Here is a 19,809-nt window from a genome sequence, read left to right as displayed (position 1 = left end):
ATTTTCACCATTTAATGTCGCCAGAACGAACCACGAGGTCTCACAAAACTTTCACAATCAAACATGTCTTCCGATTTCTCACGTGTGAAAATGCGCCCGCGATACTTAAGCGGTAATCTCCGAGGCAACGGGTTAAATATTAATTTCTTCTAATTATTACAGTTTATATAATTATTCGATTCTTAACATCCCCCTCCCGAATGCAACCGCATTCGCAAACTTATGACAAGCACAAAAATCTAGAGTTCATGGGGGACCAACTGTCACTGACTGTTTCTCAACAAAGTTCAAAAATCAAATCATTCTGTCTAATCAATGTTCCTATCACAGTTTTGGTAACAAAACATAAACAAATGTCACTTTCGAAATCGTGCGCAATTTCAGCACCACAGTCAATCTCTTTAATAATGGCTCTCACTCAGCACTGTCTGCCACATACTCCAGGGGACACAAGCGATGGACAGGACGCAAGTACTCCTTGTCCTTTGCCTTGACTTTGACGACTCGAACTAGTCCATCAGCACCAGGGTATGCCTCAATCACACGGCCAAGAGGCCACTCTCCTCTGCGGGCATTTGGCTCCACAATCAGCACGACGTCGCCTTCTTTTAAGTTGTGCCTGTGGTGAAACCATTTCTTTCTGACGTTAAGGCTGGGCAGAAACTCCTTTCTCCACCGCTTCCAGAACTGTCCTAGAAGTTGCTGCACGCGGTGCCACCGTTTCTTGGGGTTGTAGGCTTGTTCATGGTCAAGTGCTTCTGGGGCAAACGATCCTCCCAACTGTCCAACTAGGAAGTGGCTTGGGGTGAGCGGCGAAAGGTCATGGGGGTCTGAGCTCACATAGGTTAATGGTCGGGAATTCAGCAATCGTTCTGCACCACAAATAGCTGAGTGCAGCTCTTCATCAGTAACATCTGCGTCTCCAAGGATGGCTTTGATTGCTTTCTTCGCACTCTTGATCATTGCCTCAAATACTCCGCCAAAATGGGGGGCAGACGGTGGGTTAAACTTCCAGTCAATGGGATGATATGTCGCGGTTTCTTGCGTAATCCTGTCTGGGTCAAGGGACTCCACCAACTCCCGCAGTTCACGCTCTGCTCCCACAAAGTTGGTTCCGTTGTCAGAGATCACATAGGTTGGTGTCCCCCTCCTTGATGTCATCCGGTCAAATGCGTTGATAAACGAGTCAGTGTCTAAGGAGTAAGACATTTCCAAATGCACAGCTCGGGTTGTGAGACAAGTAAAAAGGCACAGGTAGCGCTTGGCTCTTGTCTTTCCACGGCCTTGTTTCGTTAAGAACGGACCACCATAATCAACGCCAACTTTCTCAAACGCTCTCAGCGAAGATTGTAGTCTTGACTTGGGTAGGGGGGCCATCATCTGGTTGCCTATCTTTGTGGAGAACCGGCGTCGACATTCCGTACAGGCCTCAATAACGTTTCGCACCACACGCCTTCCTTTCACAATCCAGAAACGACTTCGCAACTCAGTCAGAACATGTTCCACTCCTGTTCCATGGCCGAGTCTTTCATGGGCGTCTACAATTACTAGTCTCGTCACAGCGTGGTCCTTAGGTAGAAGGATAGGATGTCTTGTGTCATAGGGAAGGTGGTCAGCAAAGCGCAAGCGTCCATCCATTCGGAGTAACCCTTCACCGTCACTCTTAGGGTTCAACCGTGTCAGCGATCCTTCACTTTCTCCACCAGGAAAGGCTTGCGTTTGGGCTTGCTTGATCCACATGGTCTCTGCTTCAGATATCTCAGTTGGCAGGAGGATTCTGTCCTTTCTGCGTAAATTCATTGGTAATCGACAATTGGTCAGGAATCGCTGAACCCATCCTGTCACGCGAACCAGACGCTTAAGGCTTGAGAATTTGTTTGGGTCGATGATCGTACTGGCATGGCTCATGGTCATGTGCGTTCTGGTCACTGTTCGCCTTTCACAGTCCTCAATCTTCTTAGTGTTGTCTCTGGGGGGTGGTGTTGCTGGCCAGGTTGACTCATCATCTTTAAGGAAGGCTGGTCCCTCTAACCAAACTTTACTCTCGGCTAAGGCTGTAGCAGAAAGTCCTCTCGTTGGAAGGTCTGCTGGGTTGATGGTTCCTGGTACGTGTCGCCACTGTTCAGGACTTGTCGTTCTTTGAATTTCACCAACTCGGTTGGCAACAAATGGTTTGAACTCGCGGCTTTGGTTGCGGACCCAGTACCAAACATTCTCTGAGTCAGTCCAGAAGATAGTTCTGTCGACCTTGATCACTTTCTGGATGTTCTGTGCCAGACGACTTGAAAGGACTGCACCCATAAGCTCTAACCGGGGAATTGTCATCGCCTTTACTGGAGACACACGGCACTTTGACGCAATAAGGCGTGATGATGGATCGTTATCCAGGTATCGACAGACTAAATAGGCAACTGACGCAAAGGCATCATTGGAAGCATCTGAAAATAGATGTAGTTCAATGTTCTCTGGGTTCGCTTGACGCAGACAACGAGGGACAGCAACATTTGACAGTTGTGGGAGTTCTGTGACCAACTTCTCCCACTTGGCCTTTAAGTTCTCGGGCAACACATCGTCCCAATCGATACCAGCCATCCATATTTCTTGCATCAGCATCTTGGCTCTCACGGTGAACGGTGCCAAGAACTGCAGCGGGTCAAACAGGCTTGCAATAGCACTCAGTACATTTCGCTTGGTGGGCTTCTTGCTGTCGATGAGTGGCTGTTGCACTTGAAAGGTAAAGACATCCCTTTTGGCCTCCCACATGACTCCTAGGGTCTTGGTCTTGGGCAGGTCATCTTTGTTTATCGCCAAGGTAGGTAGTCGGTCTTCTTCCGGAATGTCTTCGATGACCACTGGTTCATTGGAGGACCACTTTCTTAACCTGAAGCCAGCCATGGCCAAAAGATCAGATAGCTGGCGTCGCAGGTGTTGAGCACCTTCAACTGTCTCACAGGAGTCCAGCACATCATCAACATACATGGAGTCGTCAACGGTGTTTGCCGCTTCAGGAAAGTCTAAAGCATGGGTCTTTGCATGGGTTTGAAGAACATACTGTGAGCAAAATGGCGAAGCGGTATTTCCAAACAGTAGGCGCTGGAATTCATATGTTTCAGGCTCTCTTGAAGTGTCAAAGTCACGCCACAGGAACCGGTGGTAGGGACGGTCTTTGTCTTGCAGTTCAACCTGAAGGAACATCTCCGAAATGTCAGCGGACAGGGCTACAGGTGCCCGCCGAAAACGTGTCAGAACATCGACCAAATCTCTCTGAAGCTTTGGCCCAGGCAATATGGCATCGTTCAAGCTCTTCCCTTCATGTTTCACGGCAGCATCAAAAACTACACGCACTTTTGTTGTGACTCTATCTTCTTTGACTACTGGAAAGTGGGGTAGAAACCACTGTTCTTCAACTTCAGATTTGGGTACACTCTGTATGTAACCCTTCCTCTCATAATCTTTGAAGATCTCGCTGTAGGCTTTCATGACGTCCGGGCCTTTCCTTTTCAGAGACTTCTCCTGGCTTTTGAGTCTTACAAGAGCTACTTCATAATTGTTCGTTAACTTCGGTTCACCTTCTTTCCAGGGGATGCCAATTTTGTATCGCCCACTCTTGAACTCCAGTGTCTCAGCTACTTGAGCAACTGCTGCTTTCTCTTCGGCTGTCATTTGTTGCTCAGCCTGGTCTGTAATTCCGAGGGATTCGAGTTCCCAAAAGGCACGCAGAATGTCATCAGGTGGTGGGGGCTTGTTGACTTGACTACTGCGGTATGTACGTGTGAAGTGGGAATGAGTGTTACGTCGAAACTCTTCCACCAGTGTGGGACCAAAGCACACCCAGCCCAAATTCGTCAACCGTGCAACTGGGTCATTTGGTTGTTCGCCGCAAGCTTCTTTCAACACGTGATGAAAGACGGGGTGATCACTGCCAATCATGATGTCAATCTGACGTCACTTTGATACAGTCTCAAATGGCACATGGCGTAGGTGGGGCCACTTTTGCTTCAATTCAGACCAGCGGATAGCTGGTGTGTCGCCAGCAATGTCATTGAGGACATGAGCTTGTAAAGGACTTGAAAATGTGCTGTCTAGGTTTGCTACAGCAAGTTCCACTCTGCGTGAGCGTGTCTTAACTTCAGTTCCTCCGGTTCCTGCAATGGTTAGATCTAACTCTTGTCCCTGCAATCCAAGTTCTTCGGCAGCATCCTCTGAAATGTAGGAACTCGTGGAGCATGGGTCTAGCATCACATTCACCGACAGTTCTTTATCTCCGTTACTGATCAGAGCTGGAAGAATCATCAGTGAAACGTGTTCAACATGGCTGGTCTTGTACGTCTGCTCTCGAGGGTGAAGATTTACTGGTGCTGGGCCATTGGTGCTTGCTCCTGTAGCCTGCAGGGTCCTTGGTTCTTGTTCTTGTGGTCGGTAGGATGAGGCGTCTGCTCGTAAGTGGCTTTGTGAACTGTCTGTCACACGATGTGGAGTGCTCTCATGAAGATAGCTGCTATGGCTGGTACTTGAACATCCGTCAACTCCACATCGCTTAGCATTAGGGCATTCTTTACTGTGATGACCAGCGGCTAGGCAACGGTAACAACGACTGGTGTTTCCAATCAGCTCCCTTCTTTTTTGTACAGTTAGCTCTTTGAAGGCTTTACAAACCCAAGGTGGATGGTTCTGCTTACATGCATCAACAATGCAGCCTCTTGACTTTGATCTAGTGGTAAAACTTCTTCCACGCACTACTCGGTCGCTTCGAAAACCATTTCTTCGTCCTTCTGACCCATCAGGTTTGTTCTTCCCGTACCCACTTGTTTCTTCCTTAGCTTCTTCCATGATCTGAACTCGGAGCTCCACCCAGTCTACAAGTGACTCGAAGCTGTCTTCAAGGGAATGGTCAATTAGCCAATGCTTATATGCCTGCACATCTTCCTCTGACAATTTCTCCTTAGCGGTAAGGGTAAGATTGTGTCCTTGAAGTTCTTGACCCGGTCCGCAGTCTTTCAGTGCTATCAAAACTCTCTCGAGTACACCTTGAAAGTTCTCCATATCCTCCAGGCTTCGGGATCGAACTTTCTGCCAGCCACGCAGAGCAGTCAGGTGTTTAATCTGCAAGCGTCTTTCTCCCCCATACTTCCTCTCCAGCTTCTCCTTTGCTCTTTCGTAAGCATTCACAGAGTAACCAAGGTCTTTAACCAATACCAGGGCCTTTCCGGACAGACTGCTTTGAAGTCGTAATACTTTCTCGCCAACCGAAATATCCATTAGATCAACAATAGACATAAATGCTGCCTTCCAAGGCTCATAGTCAGCTTTGTCTTCTCCGGAAAACTTAGGGAGATCCACACCTTTCAATTTCACAGGCAAGGTTCTTGGTACAGGTCTTCCATTGTATTGGTTTGGCACATTTGGATTGTTTCCATACTGTAAATCAGGGGAATGAGAGATGTCCAGCGAAATGGAATCCTTATTGTTCAGGCCGGACTGACGCTCTGCTGCATTTGCTCTCTGTTGATTCAGAGCAGCCACCTTCCGTGCTTCCTCAGCCCGCTGTTTCGATAGTTGAAGTTCGGCAGTGATTTTTTCTAGTTCTAGTTCTTTCTGTCTGTGCTCTTCTTCTACTTGTAGAAGGCGTTCATTGGCCTGTTTTGCCTCTAGTTGCTTTTGTTTAACATATGAAGATGTCAATGATACTTTGTCTTCTTTGTCGTCATCAATTGCATGCAGGGATTTATTTGAAGGGGCAACTGATTCTTCCTCTCCCTTCTCAAGTCTTTCCTGTACATGTTTTTCTCCATTTTGAATAATTTCATCGACTGACGCCACTATTTCGTCCACCTCATTGTCTAATGCTTCAATAGTCGTGTCTGCATCTTCAATTTCGCTTAATGCATACACCTCTTTTAAACTGGCAACGACTTTCTCAATCACAGTTAACTCCGTTTTAATTTTGTTCATTGCCCTCCTTACAGCGTTTTTACTGGGCAAAGTCCCTTTTACTGTGCTGCCCTCGAGTAATTCACTCAACTGATTCTTTGCTTTTGTAAGTCTAGACTTGGCCGATTTTTTCTTGTTACGAAATGTTTGAATTTTAGTACTAACGGTACTCACTGTGCTCCCATCTTTGTCGTTTACACTTTCCTTCTCGATTTCAACGTCTTCAGGGGTTTTGTCTTTTGTCGAAGGCGGTGGGTCGTGTCCTGCGGTCGTTAAATCTTGGCCTTGTTCGCTCGTGGCCGCCATCACTGTTTACTCGTCTGCTCGGTAGAATTCCACGTTCTGTTGTCGGTAAGTCCAAATTATCCGGCTCAAAAGGTCCACAATTGTTCTCAAACGGTAGAACGGTCAAAGGTTCGAAGGTTCCAAACACACAAAACGTAGATTTTCACCATTTAATGTCGCCAGAACGAACCACGAGGTCTCACAAAACTTTCACAATCAAACATGTCTTCCGATTTCTCACGTGTGAAAATGCGCCCGCGATACTTAAGCGGTAATCTCCGAGGCAACGGGTTAAATATTAATTTCTTCTAATTATTACAGTTTATATAATTATTCGATTCTTAACAGTTGTGTTCATCCATGTTTGTTTGATGTTCACTGCTCTCTCTTTCTCTTGATCATTATTGTTGACAGGATATCTTCACTCTGTTGTGTTCATCCATGTTTGTTTGATGTTCACTGCTCTCTCTTTCTCTTGGTCATTACGGTTGGCAGGATATCTTCACTCAGTTCTGTTCATCCATGTTTGTTTGTTTGATGTTCACTGCTATCTCTTTCTCTTGGTCATTATTGTTGGTAGGATATCTTCACTCAGTTGTGTTCATCCATGTTTGTTTGTTTGATGTTCACTGCTATCTCTTTCTCTTGGTCATTATTGTTGGCAGGATATCTTCACTCAGTTGTGTTCATCCATGTTTATTTGTTTGATGTTCACTGCTATCTCTTTCTCTTGGTCATTACGGTTGGCAGGATATCTTCACTCAGTTGTGTTCATCCATGTTTGTTTGTTTGTTTGATGTTCACTGCTATCTCTTTCTCTTGGTCATTATTGTTGGCAGGATATCTTCACTCAGTTGTGTTCATCCATGTTTGTTTGTTTGTTTGATGTTCACTGCTATCTCTTTCTCTTGGTCATTATTGTTGGCAGGATATCTTCACTCAGTTGTGTTCATCCATGTTTGTTTATTTGTTTGATGTTCACTGCTATCTCTTTCTCTTGGTCATTACGGTTGGCAGGATATCTTCACTCAGTTGTGTTCATCCATGTTTGTTTGTTTGATGTTCACTGCTATCTCTTTCTCTTGGTCATTATTGTTGGCAGGATATCTTCACTCAGTTGTGTTCATCCATGTTTATTTGTTTGATGTTCACTGCTATCTCTTTCTCTTGGTCATTACGGTTGGCAGGATATCTTCACTCAGTTGTGTTCATCCATGTTTGTTTGTTTGATGTTCACTGCTCTCTTTCTCTTGGTCATTATTGTTAGCAGGATATCTTCACTCAGTTGTGTTCATCCATGTTTGTTTGTTTGATGTTCACTGCTATCTCTTTCTCTTGGTCATTATTGTTGGCAGGATATCTTCACTCAGTTGTGTTCATCCATGTTTGTTTGTTTGATGTTCACTGCTATCTCTTTCTCTTGGTCATTATTGTTGACAGGATATCTTCACTCAGTTGTGTTCATCCATGTTTGTTTGTTTGATGTTCACTGCTATCTCTTTCTCTTGGTCATTATTGTTGGCAGGATATCTTCACTCAGTTGTGTTCATCCATGTTTGTTTGATGTTCACTGCTATCTCTTTCTCTTGGTCATTATTGTTGGCAGGATATCTTCACTCAGTTGTGTTCATCCATGTTTGTTTGTTTGATGTTCACTGCTATCTCTTTCTCTTGGTCATTATTGTTGGCAGGATATCTTCACTCAGTTGTGTTCATCCATGTTTGTTTGATGTTCACTGCTATCTCTTTCTCTTGGTCATTATTGTTGGCAGGATATCTTCATTCAGTTGCGTCCAGCCATGAAGAATCAGTAAAAGACACCCAGTTGTTAGAAATGGCACTAGTAGTAACCACGCCATGTCATCTTTAAACTGGAGGTTAAAGCTGTCAAGAATCAAATGGATTCACGATGTTACTGATAAATGTTTACACAAATATAATTGAGTCCTACTCTCATGATGGCCTGAAGGTATATGTAAACATAACTAATAAATGGGCTCATTTCGTCTCCGTTTACAGAATTAACAAAAGAAATGTATCGTCCCTGTGTGTTTGCATACTCTTATGAAAAAGACCTACAGCCAGAGTGCGGTTTATAAGTTATTAGCACTTCCTGTATACATGTCTCGCAAAAACGAAAGTGCACGAAAATTATACTAGCCATGCACTGGATCTAAATTCTGCTTGATTCGGTATGCTGATGACATATTCAGCAAGCCATGAGTGCCAATCTCAAAATGAACACACCCCTCATAGTCCTTTAGTCCCCTTACAGTTGAATTACTTACAGTAGAATGGCACTTGAAATACCTGTCACATGTATAAGGTTAACAATCGTATAACAGATGACGCATTCTAACACAGCAATCTGAATAATTTTAAAACAAAACTTGCCTTACTCGCAGAGTGAAAAACGCCTTTTTACCTTGCATGAAGAGAACTGCGAAAACACTGTCCGTGTTCAGTGGTGAGTTGTAATGACACGACAGCCCTGCAGGGTTGTGATGGAACGTTGACTTGTTCAGTGTATATCCCAGGAGATTTGTAGCTCTTTTTAAATATAGAGAGCTGCTTACCAACGATAATCTGTGACAAAAGGTTGAAACATTAGAATCACTTGAACAATTGATCAACTGATCGATCGGTCATGCAACCAACCAAACACTCACCCACCGACTCACGAAGCCAATAAACCCAACTAGCCAACCAACCAACCAACTGACCCAAGCAACCCAGCACACCAACCAACCCAATCAACACAACCAACCTAACTAGCCAACACTGCCAACCCAACCAACCAACCTAGCCAGCCAGCCAACCAAACAACCTAACCAGCCAAATAACCACCCACCCAACCAACCAAACTCATCCAGTCAACGTAACCAACCAACCCTACCCAATCTAACCAAACCAACCCAGCCCAATCTAACCCAACCAACCCAACCAATCAACCCACTAAACGTCTTAACCAGCCAACCCATCGAGCCAACCAACTGACCCAGCTTACCCAAACAAATCAACCAACCAACCAAACCGACCAGCCAACCTAACCAGCCAAGCAACCACCCAACCTAACCAAACCCAACCCAACCTAACCAGCCAACCAACCAACCCACTCAACGAACCTAACTTGCCAACCCAAGCAACACAACCAACCAACCCGCCCACCCACATTCTTTCGATGGTTTCATTAACGGTTATGATGGTTAGATTAACGGCCAAAATGGGCCATAAACACGAGGTTTACATAAAGATCAGGGCTTGAGACTAACTTTTTAACTCTCTGGTTTTACTGGCTAGTGACATGTCAGATTTTACTAGCCAAAAGTAATTTTGCACTAGTCAGGTATATTGATTTCTATCAAGAACAGTTGACTTTTTCGAGTTTTTCACTATGCCAAAGTGGCTAGAAGGAATGCTAAACCTGGTAGCCAAAACCTAAGTTTTAGTAGTCTTTGGCTAGTTGGCTACCGTTAGTCTCGAGCCCTGTAAGATCAAGTAAGAAAGAAATAAAGTGGGAAATATTTTAACCAGAAGTGAGTTTACTGCGCGTGTTTTGGTGTAGGTTTACAAAGAGAATTTCAATAGAGAGCGTGTGAAGAATTCTCGCCTCTTTTTTGCAAAATATATTTTGTGGAGACAGAGGCATCTTTCTATGGCATCTTTCAGACAAGCCACACGAATGTACATTCTTTGAAAGTAAATTGTACTTGTGCAACTTGTGGGGCTTTAACTAACTACACAAACCTTGATGTTGTAAACTTTGCCTTTCACTTCTTGTGGTTGATCATCTTTGATTTCAAACTCCACAGGAAACGATCTTCCAGTTATCTCTGTATTTTGATGAGATTTGGGGGTGAACCTCACTCCAACCTTGTTTATGAAAACAAAACTCAGTTATAATGGCGGTCAATAACAGATTTCATGATGTTGATTTCTCTACGTCAAATGAAAAATAACTGTAAACTGGTCTATTTGTTATCGCATGCTTGAAGATCAGCTTATCAGACTAACTTCAAGGCATACGATTTCGAGCTTATGTTTTTCTAAAAGATTATTAATGCAGGCCAAGAAATGTACCCCCGGCCCGTTGTTTTGAAATATATATTTACTGGTTTGGTTGGGAAGAAAACTAATAAATGCCCTAAAGGTGACATGGCAACGTACAGAGTCTACGAGACTGGAAGGTTGGGTAGACTAAAACTTGACTAGGTTTGTTTTTGTGAAGGGTAGATTACCTTTCCAGAGAAAAACGTTGTCCCACTGCATCGTAAACTTTCTGCTGGCCAGGAAAACAGCTCATTCATGTCTGTAGGGAAACTTGTAAAAAAATCCCTAATTAATACGAACATTCTAATTAACGTTTATTGAGAAAGACTTTGATCAGTAAGTGACAAAAGCTACTCGAAAAAATTCTGAGTGTTCCCAACAAGAATTTGTTGATGATAGCTTGTGTTTTCTGCAGTTCAACAGGTAGACTATTCCAAAGAACCGCACGACTGTAGCTTAAGCTGTATGTTAGAAAGCTGTAACAGTTAGCTTGCCTAATCCCTGAGTGAATACCTTATTACATGAAATTTACGCGGCACGTTAATTTCGCGAATTTCGCGATTCTAAAAAAAATCGCGAAATTAAAGTGACGCAAACAATAACTTTCGCGAAGTTAACATGACGCGAAAATTAAGTGACTTACATTATGCCAGTAAACAAGAAAGAATGAGTTCAGTACCACTGAAGAGGTCAATTGACTCAAGAACAATAATTCACATACAAGCATGAACTGCTTTTGGCCATTGTGAGAACTGCTCTGTTGTTACTGTTGACATTTCAGTAGTCCCGCCGTTGTGTTTTTGTCAATTTTGACGTTATTGGTCCTTTGATAACGTCGTTTTATTTAATTCAAGCACATGTTAAATAATATTGCCAAGTGTCGCGAAATATGCGCACCTCAAAATCGCGAAATTAACGTGTCGCGAAAATTTCATGTAATAAGGTAGCTAGAAATTTCACTAGCATTAGTGAGCATTGGTAAACATTTTTGTACAGCTGTATATTGTCTTTGTGTATTGCAAAAAAGTACTATTTACAAGGCTTACCAGTTATTACCCGAATCGTCTAGAAGTTTGCTGATACGAAGAAAAGTCTTGATTGAAAAGATGAAAGTAGGGTGCATATATCTTGTTCAAGAATAGCCTGCGAGCAATTCATTCAATCCCTACCTGTGTGTAACTGTGTTTGGTGCATTTGCCAAACACAGCAGGGTTCCATCATCAGTACCCAATACCAGCTCCAGGCCTGGTCGTCCTGGCAGCAGGTCAGCACTAACAGCACCAGATAGAACAGTCTTACCAACACTGATCAGTTCTGTGCAGCGATCATTACCTCGAATGATTGCAATCTGACCGTCCACAAGGGGAATCACCTAAAGTTACGAGGAAGCAACACTTAGAGATAAGCCGATACAAATTGATAATTATTATCTTTGTTAAAACACCATTGATTGGTTAGCGTACTACTTGATCAAGTTTACCGAACTGTAACATTGCCAAATAATGTTGGTTGATAAAGCTCTTAGAATTAAAGTTCAAGATTATTTGCGGCTGGAGAAAGTGTTATTAATTTTTGAGACTGAGGTAGTTTCTGGTAAGCCACCAGAGCAGTCTCTATTGTGTCAGCATGTGCTCGCCTGTAAGTGAATAATAAGCTTACACATCTGTGGCTAGACTAATTCAATTAATTCAACTGTTCCTTAATTAATTCAAAGGGAATAACTATTAATGTAACTTAGGTAAAATTCTAAGCCTCTTTGGACAATCCATCCTTTTCTATAATCCATCAAGCTCCAGCAAGAGGCCAGAACATGTAAGAGTAAGAGGAGAAGTTATCACATACTGTGCAGCCATTCGTTCCTCTCTTCTTTTTTCACTTCTCATCCAGAAAAAGCAACAAAAAAAACATGCATATAACGTTTGTCTTTAAATTGAAGTCAGTTCAGCAACATTACTTTTAAAAGATGCGGGCAATTGGTCAGTTTTAATGAAATGTTTGTCCAGTTACTTTATTTCTGAAGGACATTGGCTCTGACACTGCTTGCGTTGTTGAATTTCTTTGTTGTCAGCACTTATTGAAAGTGTTGCCTTGTTCGGTATAACTGTAGCTACTTACAATATCTGCAGCACTGCTTTCTCCAGGGACAAGTTTAGTGACCAGTACTGTTGCTCGGACTTCACTTGGTAATTTGACAGGCCAACCCTCCAACACCTTCCCTGTATCTCCTTCCAGAACCCACACATACCTACAGTTAATATACATCACATTGAAGTCAGGGAAACTTACTTCCTTCATAAAAATGTTCAGCAATAAAAACTAAAATTACATTTACTGTGACTTTTTGGCCTGTAACAGAATGTTGTGCTGGTGACTGATGAACAGAGGCCTTATGCATTGCATAGTGATAAAATAATGATGATGATGATGACGATGACGATGACGATGACGATGTCAATGACAATGACAATAGTGAAGAAATTATTCAACATGACATGAGCGTGGAACAAAGAAAAAAATCTGAGTCCCCGACGGGAATCGAACCCATGGCCTCCCAGATACCGGTTGGGCGCTCTAACCAACTGAGCTACGAGAGACTCGTTGTGAGCTGGGCCATTTACTAGGTTGATATATGACACGCGACACGCCATGGGTTCGATTCCCGTCGGGGACTCAGATTTTTTTTCTTTGTCCCACGCTCGTGTCATGTTGAATAATTTCTTCACTATTTATCACCGAGCTTGAAATTTACCATCTTTATTATTTACGACAATGACAATATTGAGGATGACAATGATGTCCTTTTTGCTTTACATTTTTTGGAAGCAAGTTTATTTTGTGGTTTGAATTTGTTTAGCTAAACTCTGAAATTTTTCATACTACAAGTATTTGTATCATCTTTTATTTTCTTTGAGCTTGTATTCATCTTGTTATATCATAACCAAAAAACAAAGGAAAATCAAATTCAAAACCACAGGTCTTGACAACGAAATAATATAATACTATACACTGTATGCAAGTGGTACAGTTAGAACTTGACAAGCAGCACTACAATATCTTTTTGGATTAAATGCTAGGTCTCAAGTAAAGATCAGACCTCAAAGGTGAAATTGGAAATAGGCTTCTCAAGGTATAATTACCTATAGGTAAAAAGGCAAGATTAAAGTCTGTCGAAATTACAAAACACTGGCCTTGAATAAATTGCAAGAGTCAACTAATTGCTAATTCGCCAGGCCAAGTTTAGAATAAATGCAGGGGTTGGGGTACTCAATCAGGAAAACATGCTAAGATTCATGTAACCTACCCATCAAATGTAGCAAGAACAGCTTCCATAAAACCATCTCCATCCACATCAGCTACACGGATCCCTGCCGCACTTGAACTAGAAACTGTTGCCTCCCACACCTCAACACATAAGGATGACAACAAAAAATGGATTTATGGCTTGTACTAATTGTACTATTAAAGTGTTCAAAAAACCCTTTTCCGTTTCTACTGAGCTATAAAATCACGAGTGAAAGTTTGAAAGATTGAGAAATGCTGTACAGGTAACACAAGCCATAGGTGAGTGTCTCAAAATCTTTTTTGAGTTCTCCCAAACTTTCGTAAGTGTTTATGTTGTGGTTCAATTTTATCCTTGGTTCAAATTTTGTTTTCATTTGTTTTTGGGTATGGTAATGTATGATCATAATGAGTTTAAAACAAAGGAAAATGAAATTTGAACCAAGAGGATAAAATTGAGTCACAAAATTAATACAATGTACAGCTGTATAACTCAGTACCTATAAGGAGAAAATGTTTTCCTTTTTTTAGAAAACACTGAAAAAAGAAAGAAAGGATAGTCATTCTCTTGTTTTGATTATCAAAATGCCAATTATTTTCACTTGCATCATCATTATGTCAACAGCTCCTGCTAGTTTTGTGCTTCCAGTGAGTTAATGAAGCACAGCTTTAGCATGCACTTATTTCAGGGTGTTTTCTAATTCAAAATGTGCTTAAAAAGATACATGTAGTACAGACTGACATAGTTTAACACTAACCATTTTCCCATCAAGGCTCCTACAAGCAATATTGCCACTGTTGTCTATTGCTAGAATTTCAAATGAACCATCCTGATTAACATCTGATGCAATGACCTGGGAGAACATAACCACAAAAATTTTTATACACCATAACTTAAAATATAAAAATGTTTAAAACAGATCTAAAAATATAAAACGATACTCTAAATTTTCGATCGCCCTTCTGCGGTCTTCTTCAGAGAATGATGGATTTTTGCAAGGTTCGCAGAATTCTAATAAGCTACATCGACGTTATTGTTCGTTGTCCCCCTGGGGAGCAACTAGCGATGCGTAAACCCTTGGGAAGGGCGCTCTTTCGTTTATAGTGTTTTTGTCGAGGAAGGAATGCAAGGATTCCAGAAACAGTCTTTTGTTCTTGCTGCTTACACCTGTTTTAAGAATTTCAGCGTAACTTGGATGTATGTCGTGGCCGATTTCTGCATGATGTTTAATCGCGGAGTTAATATTTCCGTTTGTTCCGGGCTTGTGTTCGGCTCCCCGCGATTTCCAGTTTCTTTTGCTTTCCCCAACGTATGCAAATGGACATGTCCTGCAAGTCACTTTGTACACGATTCCTTTCAATTGATCTTTATTTGGTCGGTCCTTGGGCTTTTTGAAGATATTTCCTAACGTTCGTACTGGTTTAAACGCTGTCTTGATGTTTTCGCGGCTCAAAATCCGTCGAACACGCTCCGACACTCCTAATTCACATATGGAATGGACGTGTATGCCTTCGGATTCTCCTGGGTTCTTGGTTGCGTGTTTGTTTTGTTTGATTCGCCAGCTGACTTGATGAAGCTCTCGGGATAACCGTTAGCTTTTAAGTCATTAATAACGTGTTGTTTCTCGTTTTGTCTTTGCGCAGTTGTTGATGGAATGCACTTAGCTCGATCCATTAAAGTCTTAACGACGGCTCTCTTGCTTTGCGCTAGGCTGTGTGAATGGAAGTCTAAATACTTGCTCGTATGTGTGGTCTTGCGGTATACACCCACCTCGATCTTACCATCCTCATTAACAGTGTTGTTGGTGTCCAGGAAGGCTATGCTGTTCTTGCCATAGTTGTTGTAGGCATCTCCACTGTAAACTGAATGTTGGCGTTTATCGAGTTTAAGTGGCTGTGAAAATCTTCAACACCGTCCCTCTTAATGCACGCATTCGAATCATCCAAAGTGGTGGCGCCGCTATGTCGATGATTCGAATGCGTGCATTAAGAGGGACGGTGTTGAAGATTTTCACAGCCACTTAAACTCGATAAACGCCAACATTCAGTTTACAGTGGAGATGCCTACAACAACTATGGCAAGAACAGCATAGCCTTCCTGGACACCAACAACACTGTTAATGAGGATCGTAAGATCGAGGTGGGTGTTTACCGCAAGACCACACATACGAGCAAGTATTTAGACTTCCATTCACACAGCCTAGCGCAAAGCAAGAGAGCTGTCCTTAAGACTTTAATGGACCGAGCTAAGTGCATTCCATCAACAACTGTGCAAAGACAAAATGAGAAACAACACGTTATTAATGACTTAAAAGCTAACGGTTATCCCGAGAGCTTCATCAAGTCAGCTGGTGAATCAAACAAAACAAACACGCAACCAAGAACCCAGGAGAATCCGAAGGCATACACGTCCATTCCATATGTGAAAGGAGTGTCGGAGCGCGTTCGACGGATTTTGAGCCGCGAAAACATCAAGACAGCGTTTAAACCAGTACGAACGTTAGGAAATATCTTCAAGAAGCCCAAGGACCGACCGAATAAAGATCAATTGAAAGGAATTGTATACAGTGACTTGCAGGACATGTCCATTTGCATACGTTGGGGAAAGCAAAAGAAACTGGAAATCGCGGGGAGCCGAACACAAGCCCGGAACAAACGGAAATATTAACTCCGCGATTAAACATCATGCAGAAATCGGCCACGACATACATCCAAGTTACGCCGAAATTCTTGAAACAGGTGTAAGAAGCAAGAACAAAAGACTGTTTCTGGAATCCTTGCATTCCTTCCTCGACAAAAACACTATAAACGAAAGAGCGCCCTTCCCAAGGGTTTACGCATCGCTAGTTGCTCCCCAGGGGGACAACGAACAATAACGTCAATGCAACTTATTAGAATTCTGCGAACCTTGCAAAATCCATCATTCTCTGAAGAAGACCGCAGAAGGCGATCGAAAATTTAGAGTATCCTTTATATTTTTAGATCTGTTTTAAACATTTTTATATTTTAAGCTATGACTACAGATCGCTCCAGCAGTTTTTAATACACCATAAGTTAGTGGCCAACAGTAGTGACTTTTTCCAGTCAAGAGCGCTTTTCACTTGAGTGTCGAAAGTAAATTGCATTTGCTTTGGTTTTGCATTACAACGCTTGGTGATTGGCTTAAAATCTCGCACCACTTTCTTAGCCAATCAGAAGTAAAACCAAAACCAATCGTGACTTGCTCGCGCACGTTTTCCCGCGCTTTGTGCCTGCGACATGTATTTGCTTCAAGTTTTGATTGGTTTACTGGATTGTCTGTAGTTTACTCATGTTTACCAGAACCCATTTACATGTATAGTGTATATATCTGGGTAATGAAAGGACCTATGTCACAGTATTTTATTATTATTATTATTATTCTTTAATTAATGCTTACAACAATGCTTACAACAATACAATACACACAAGGAAGGGAAAAAAATTACAAGGTAAATAAATAAATGAAACAAAAAGAAACGATGTATTACAAATCTCTACACTACTTAGAAAAGAAAATAAGAAAATAATAAGAACAAAAATGATAAAGGGGCAGGAAAAAAAAAGGACGAAATCTAATTATGGTGGCAGAAAAATGCAGGGCTGTTGGTGACATTTCCAAGGCAAGTGGGAGTAGAAAGTGTCACAGTATTTTAAGTCATTTTTCTGATTACTGATGCGACAAATTGAAGGAAACCTCAAGATGATAGTTTTCTAACATACATGTAGAAAAACAACAACCGAGTAATAAAAACCCAGAAATAAACAAGGATGGTTTCGACTGATGAAGATTAAGTGGACAGATTACGATCCACAAACTTGCATTTACAAACAGTCTCATGGAAAACAGTGTGTTTCATTTTGCTGAGACTCTTGAGGGTCGAAGGAAAATTAACTCACTGTTTCCTGTGGGGGTAGTCATTAACTGTTTTGTTACATGTATACCCTTTTTCTCCACTTGTAACCCCAAATACATTTTTTTTAAAAAACTGCTTCAATTGTTTTCTGCAGTTTTCCAAGGCACTCCTTCTAATCACATGATTTAAGTCCAAGGTTCAAGCCTTTGTTACCCTAAGGAGTGATAATTGAATAGCTTGATGCAAAACTATGCTTAGTGACTTTGAGGATGAAAAATCGTTTTTTCCTTCAAACGCGCCTGAATTTTTGCTCAAACTTGCCTGAATTTTTGCGTGTGGTCTTCGATTAAATAGAAAATCTTTGTCCTTTTTTTTGGGGGGGCGGGGGGGGGGGAATTTATTCGCTTGCTCATAAACGGGATCTGGAAATGAATTTCTTAAACTACTTTGTGACGTAAGCTTACGTTTGAATTATTTTGGCGCGCGAAGCCGAGGCAACGAGACTTTCAATCAGACCAGTTGAAAACTCACCTTACGCATTAGAAGTCCGCTTATTTTCGCTTATTTGACCCATATTTGCGCCCGTCTGGTGGTGAAAGGACATCATTAAGTCTGGAAACCCGTAAGCCACTAGCATATCTCAAAGAAGCGAGATGTGTTGCTGCCTGAAGATTGCTAAGCCCTGCCAAGACTGGCGGTAAACTTGGCTTTCGAAGGCGCATTGAGCCAGGCGAGGTCTAGAAGCAACTTCTGTTCCAAAAAACGTTATTTTCTCGAAGTTTTGGCTCATTTGCCTCGTGTTGCCGCGTTGAACGTTTGGAAATAAGGAGGTGCTTTTAGACTTATAAAAATTCTCTTAGATTTGGCGATAGGAGTTCCCGTATTTCAGCTACTCAGGGATATCCCATAATAATCTTTAATGGATACGTCATTCGATACGCATTGTCACAATAAACAAAGTTCGTTCGGCACGGCAAAGACGGAAAACGCTCACTCAATCAACAGAACACAACAGAATCGACAGAAAAGGATAATTTTTACCAAGAAAAGCAACAAATTGCTTCATTTCGACAAAAAATAGCCCTAAGCTGCGATCCTTTCCAGGAATAAAGGGCCTGAATGTTTAAAAGAACGATCGTTGCTTGTGAGTCAAGATCAAATTGCGTTACGCGTGACTACGGAGAGAAACTGGGGAAAAGCGAAAACATATTATGGATTAACCTTTAGCAGCCTAAATTTGCTGACTGAAAACGAAACATTGAACATTTGGCGAGTGCATTTGTGGTTAGAAGCTGGCGAGAGGAAAGGGCAACGGCGTAAGTCGTTTTTGTTTAAGTATTTCTCGTTCATTTTGCTATATATTTTTCACTTCTTTTCACTGTTCAGTCGCTCAAGTTTGTCGATCGGTCAGGTTCAATGTTTATATAACATTCGTGACACTTAACCCTAACCTTAACACTAGCTGACCCTAACTTTACTTTACTGTAACTGCTAAGTTTAATCCTCATCTCTCTTTGAAATCGAAAGGCTATTTGGCTTTGTTGCCGCGTGTTATTGTTTTAAAGTGACCATAGTTCTAGTTTTTCTCGAAGACAAGGTGCAAACCAGAAATTTTAATTCGAGGACAATGTTTTTCCATTAAATTGAAGACCACATGCAAAAATTCGGGCACGTTTGAAGGAAAAAATGATTTTTCATCCTAAAAGTCACTAAGCATAGTTTTGCATCAAGCTATTCAATTATCATGTGATATGATTCGGTCCACTAGAAAACTGCATTTCAGTTGGACATGACAAAATGCAATGACCCCACCAGGGCGTGCACCTGGACTTCTTGATCCACAGTCTAACATAATTCATTACACCACTGCACCTTTTACAAGAGGATTTAGAAAATATAATTATACAAAATTGGTTTACTCCCCGGGGGGGGGGGGGGGCACTCCGATATATGAGCTATATAGCTATGTGCCGCTGTGAAGGGTATGGTTTTCAAGCAGTTTAGTCTAGGATAGGGTATAGAAATCAGCGAGTTTTGGTCTAGAATAGGGTATCATTTGCTGGAAAACTGATCAGTAGTAAGTCCAGAATAGGAATAGAAACTTGGAAGAGGAAGAGGCCATCTTAAACGTAAATTATATCATCGCGGCAACGTTGTTGACAGATGGTTTTCCATTTAAAACACAAATAGTGATACAGTTCTGAAAACGGCAAGTCTGGGATAGGGTAGCGATTTTCGGTGTTTAGTCTACTAAAGGGTTGCAAAATCAGCTGAACATGGTCTGGTATAAGGTAAGGGTTTCAGAGTCCGAGCGGCACATCCCCACCCAGAAATATATAGAGTACCCCCCCCCCCCGGGGTTTACTCACTTGGCCAGGAACACTGTCCA

General features: G+C 41.9%; 2 protein-coding genes across 2 annotated transcripts; both read right to left on the bottom strand.

The window, feature by feature from the left end:
- Positions 1-414: 414 nt before the first annotated feature.
- LOC144636980 (uncharacterized) lies at positions 415-3,930 on the bottom strand. The gene has a single exon (XM_078496166.1). It carries the CDS (start codon positions 3,928-3,930, stop codon positions 415-417), a length of 3,516 nt encoding a protein of 1,171 aa, XP_078352292.1.
- A 3,544-nt stretch (positions 3,931-7,474) lies between these two features.
- On the bottom strand, positions 7,475-14,397 carry LOC144634653 (uncharacterized). Its single transcript, XM_078493675.1, has 8 exons — positions 14,304-14,397; positions 13,568-13,668; positions 12,382-12,511; positions 11,436-11,638; positions 10,455-10,536; positions 9,964-10,089; positions 8,642-8,802; positions 7,475-8,100 (listed from the first exon to the last, which is right to left on the bottom strand). Exons 1-8 carry the CDS (start codon positions 14,304-14,306, stop codon positions 7,956-7,958), a joined length of 951 nt encoding a protein of 316 aa, XP_078349801.1. The 5' UTR covers positions 14,307-14,397; the 3' UTR covers positions 7,475-7,955.
- Between the last annotated feature and the right edge of the window lie 5,412 nt (positions 14,398-19,809).

This window comes from Oculina patagonica, chromosome 13 (genome assembly GCF_052425735.1).
Source record: "Oculina patagonica isolate OP01 chromosome 13, crgOcupat, whole genome shotgun sequence".
Lineage (NCBI taxonomy): Eukaryota > Metazoa > Cnidaria > Anthozoa > Scleractinia > Oculinidae > Oculina > Oculina patagonica.
Note: the sequence above shows the minus strand (reverse complement) of the source record. Positions and strands in the feature narration are given on the sequence as shown.

Coding starts and splice junctions, on each gene's coding strand:
- LOC144634653 (XM_078493675.1), bottom strand. Junction 12,512..13,567: donor GTTCTTGCTACATTTGATGG/GTAGGTTACATG, acceptor TATTAACTGTAG/GTATGTGTGGGTTCTGGAAG. Junction 11,639..12,381: donor AAAGCAGTGCTGCAGATATT/GTAAGTAGCTAC, acceptor TCGTAACTTTAG/GTGATTCCCCTTGTGGACGG.
- LOC144636980 (XM_078496166.1), bottom strand. CDS start 3,930: ATGATTGGCAGTGATCACCCCGTCTTTCATCACGTGTTGAAAGAAGCT.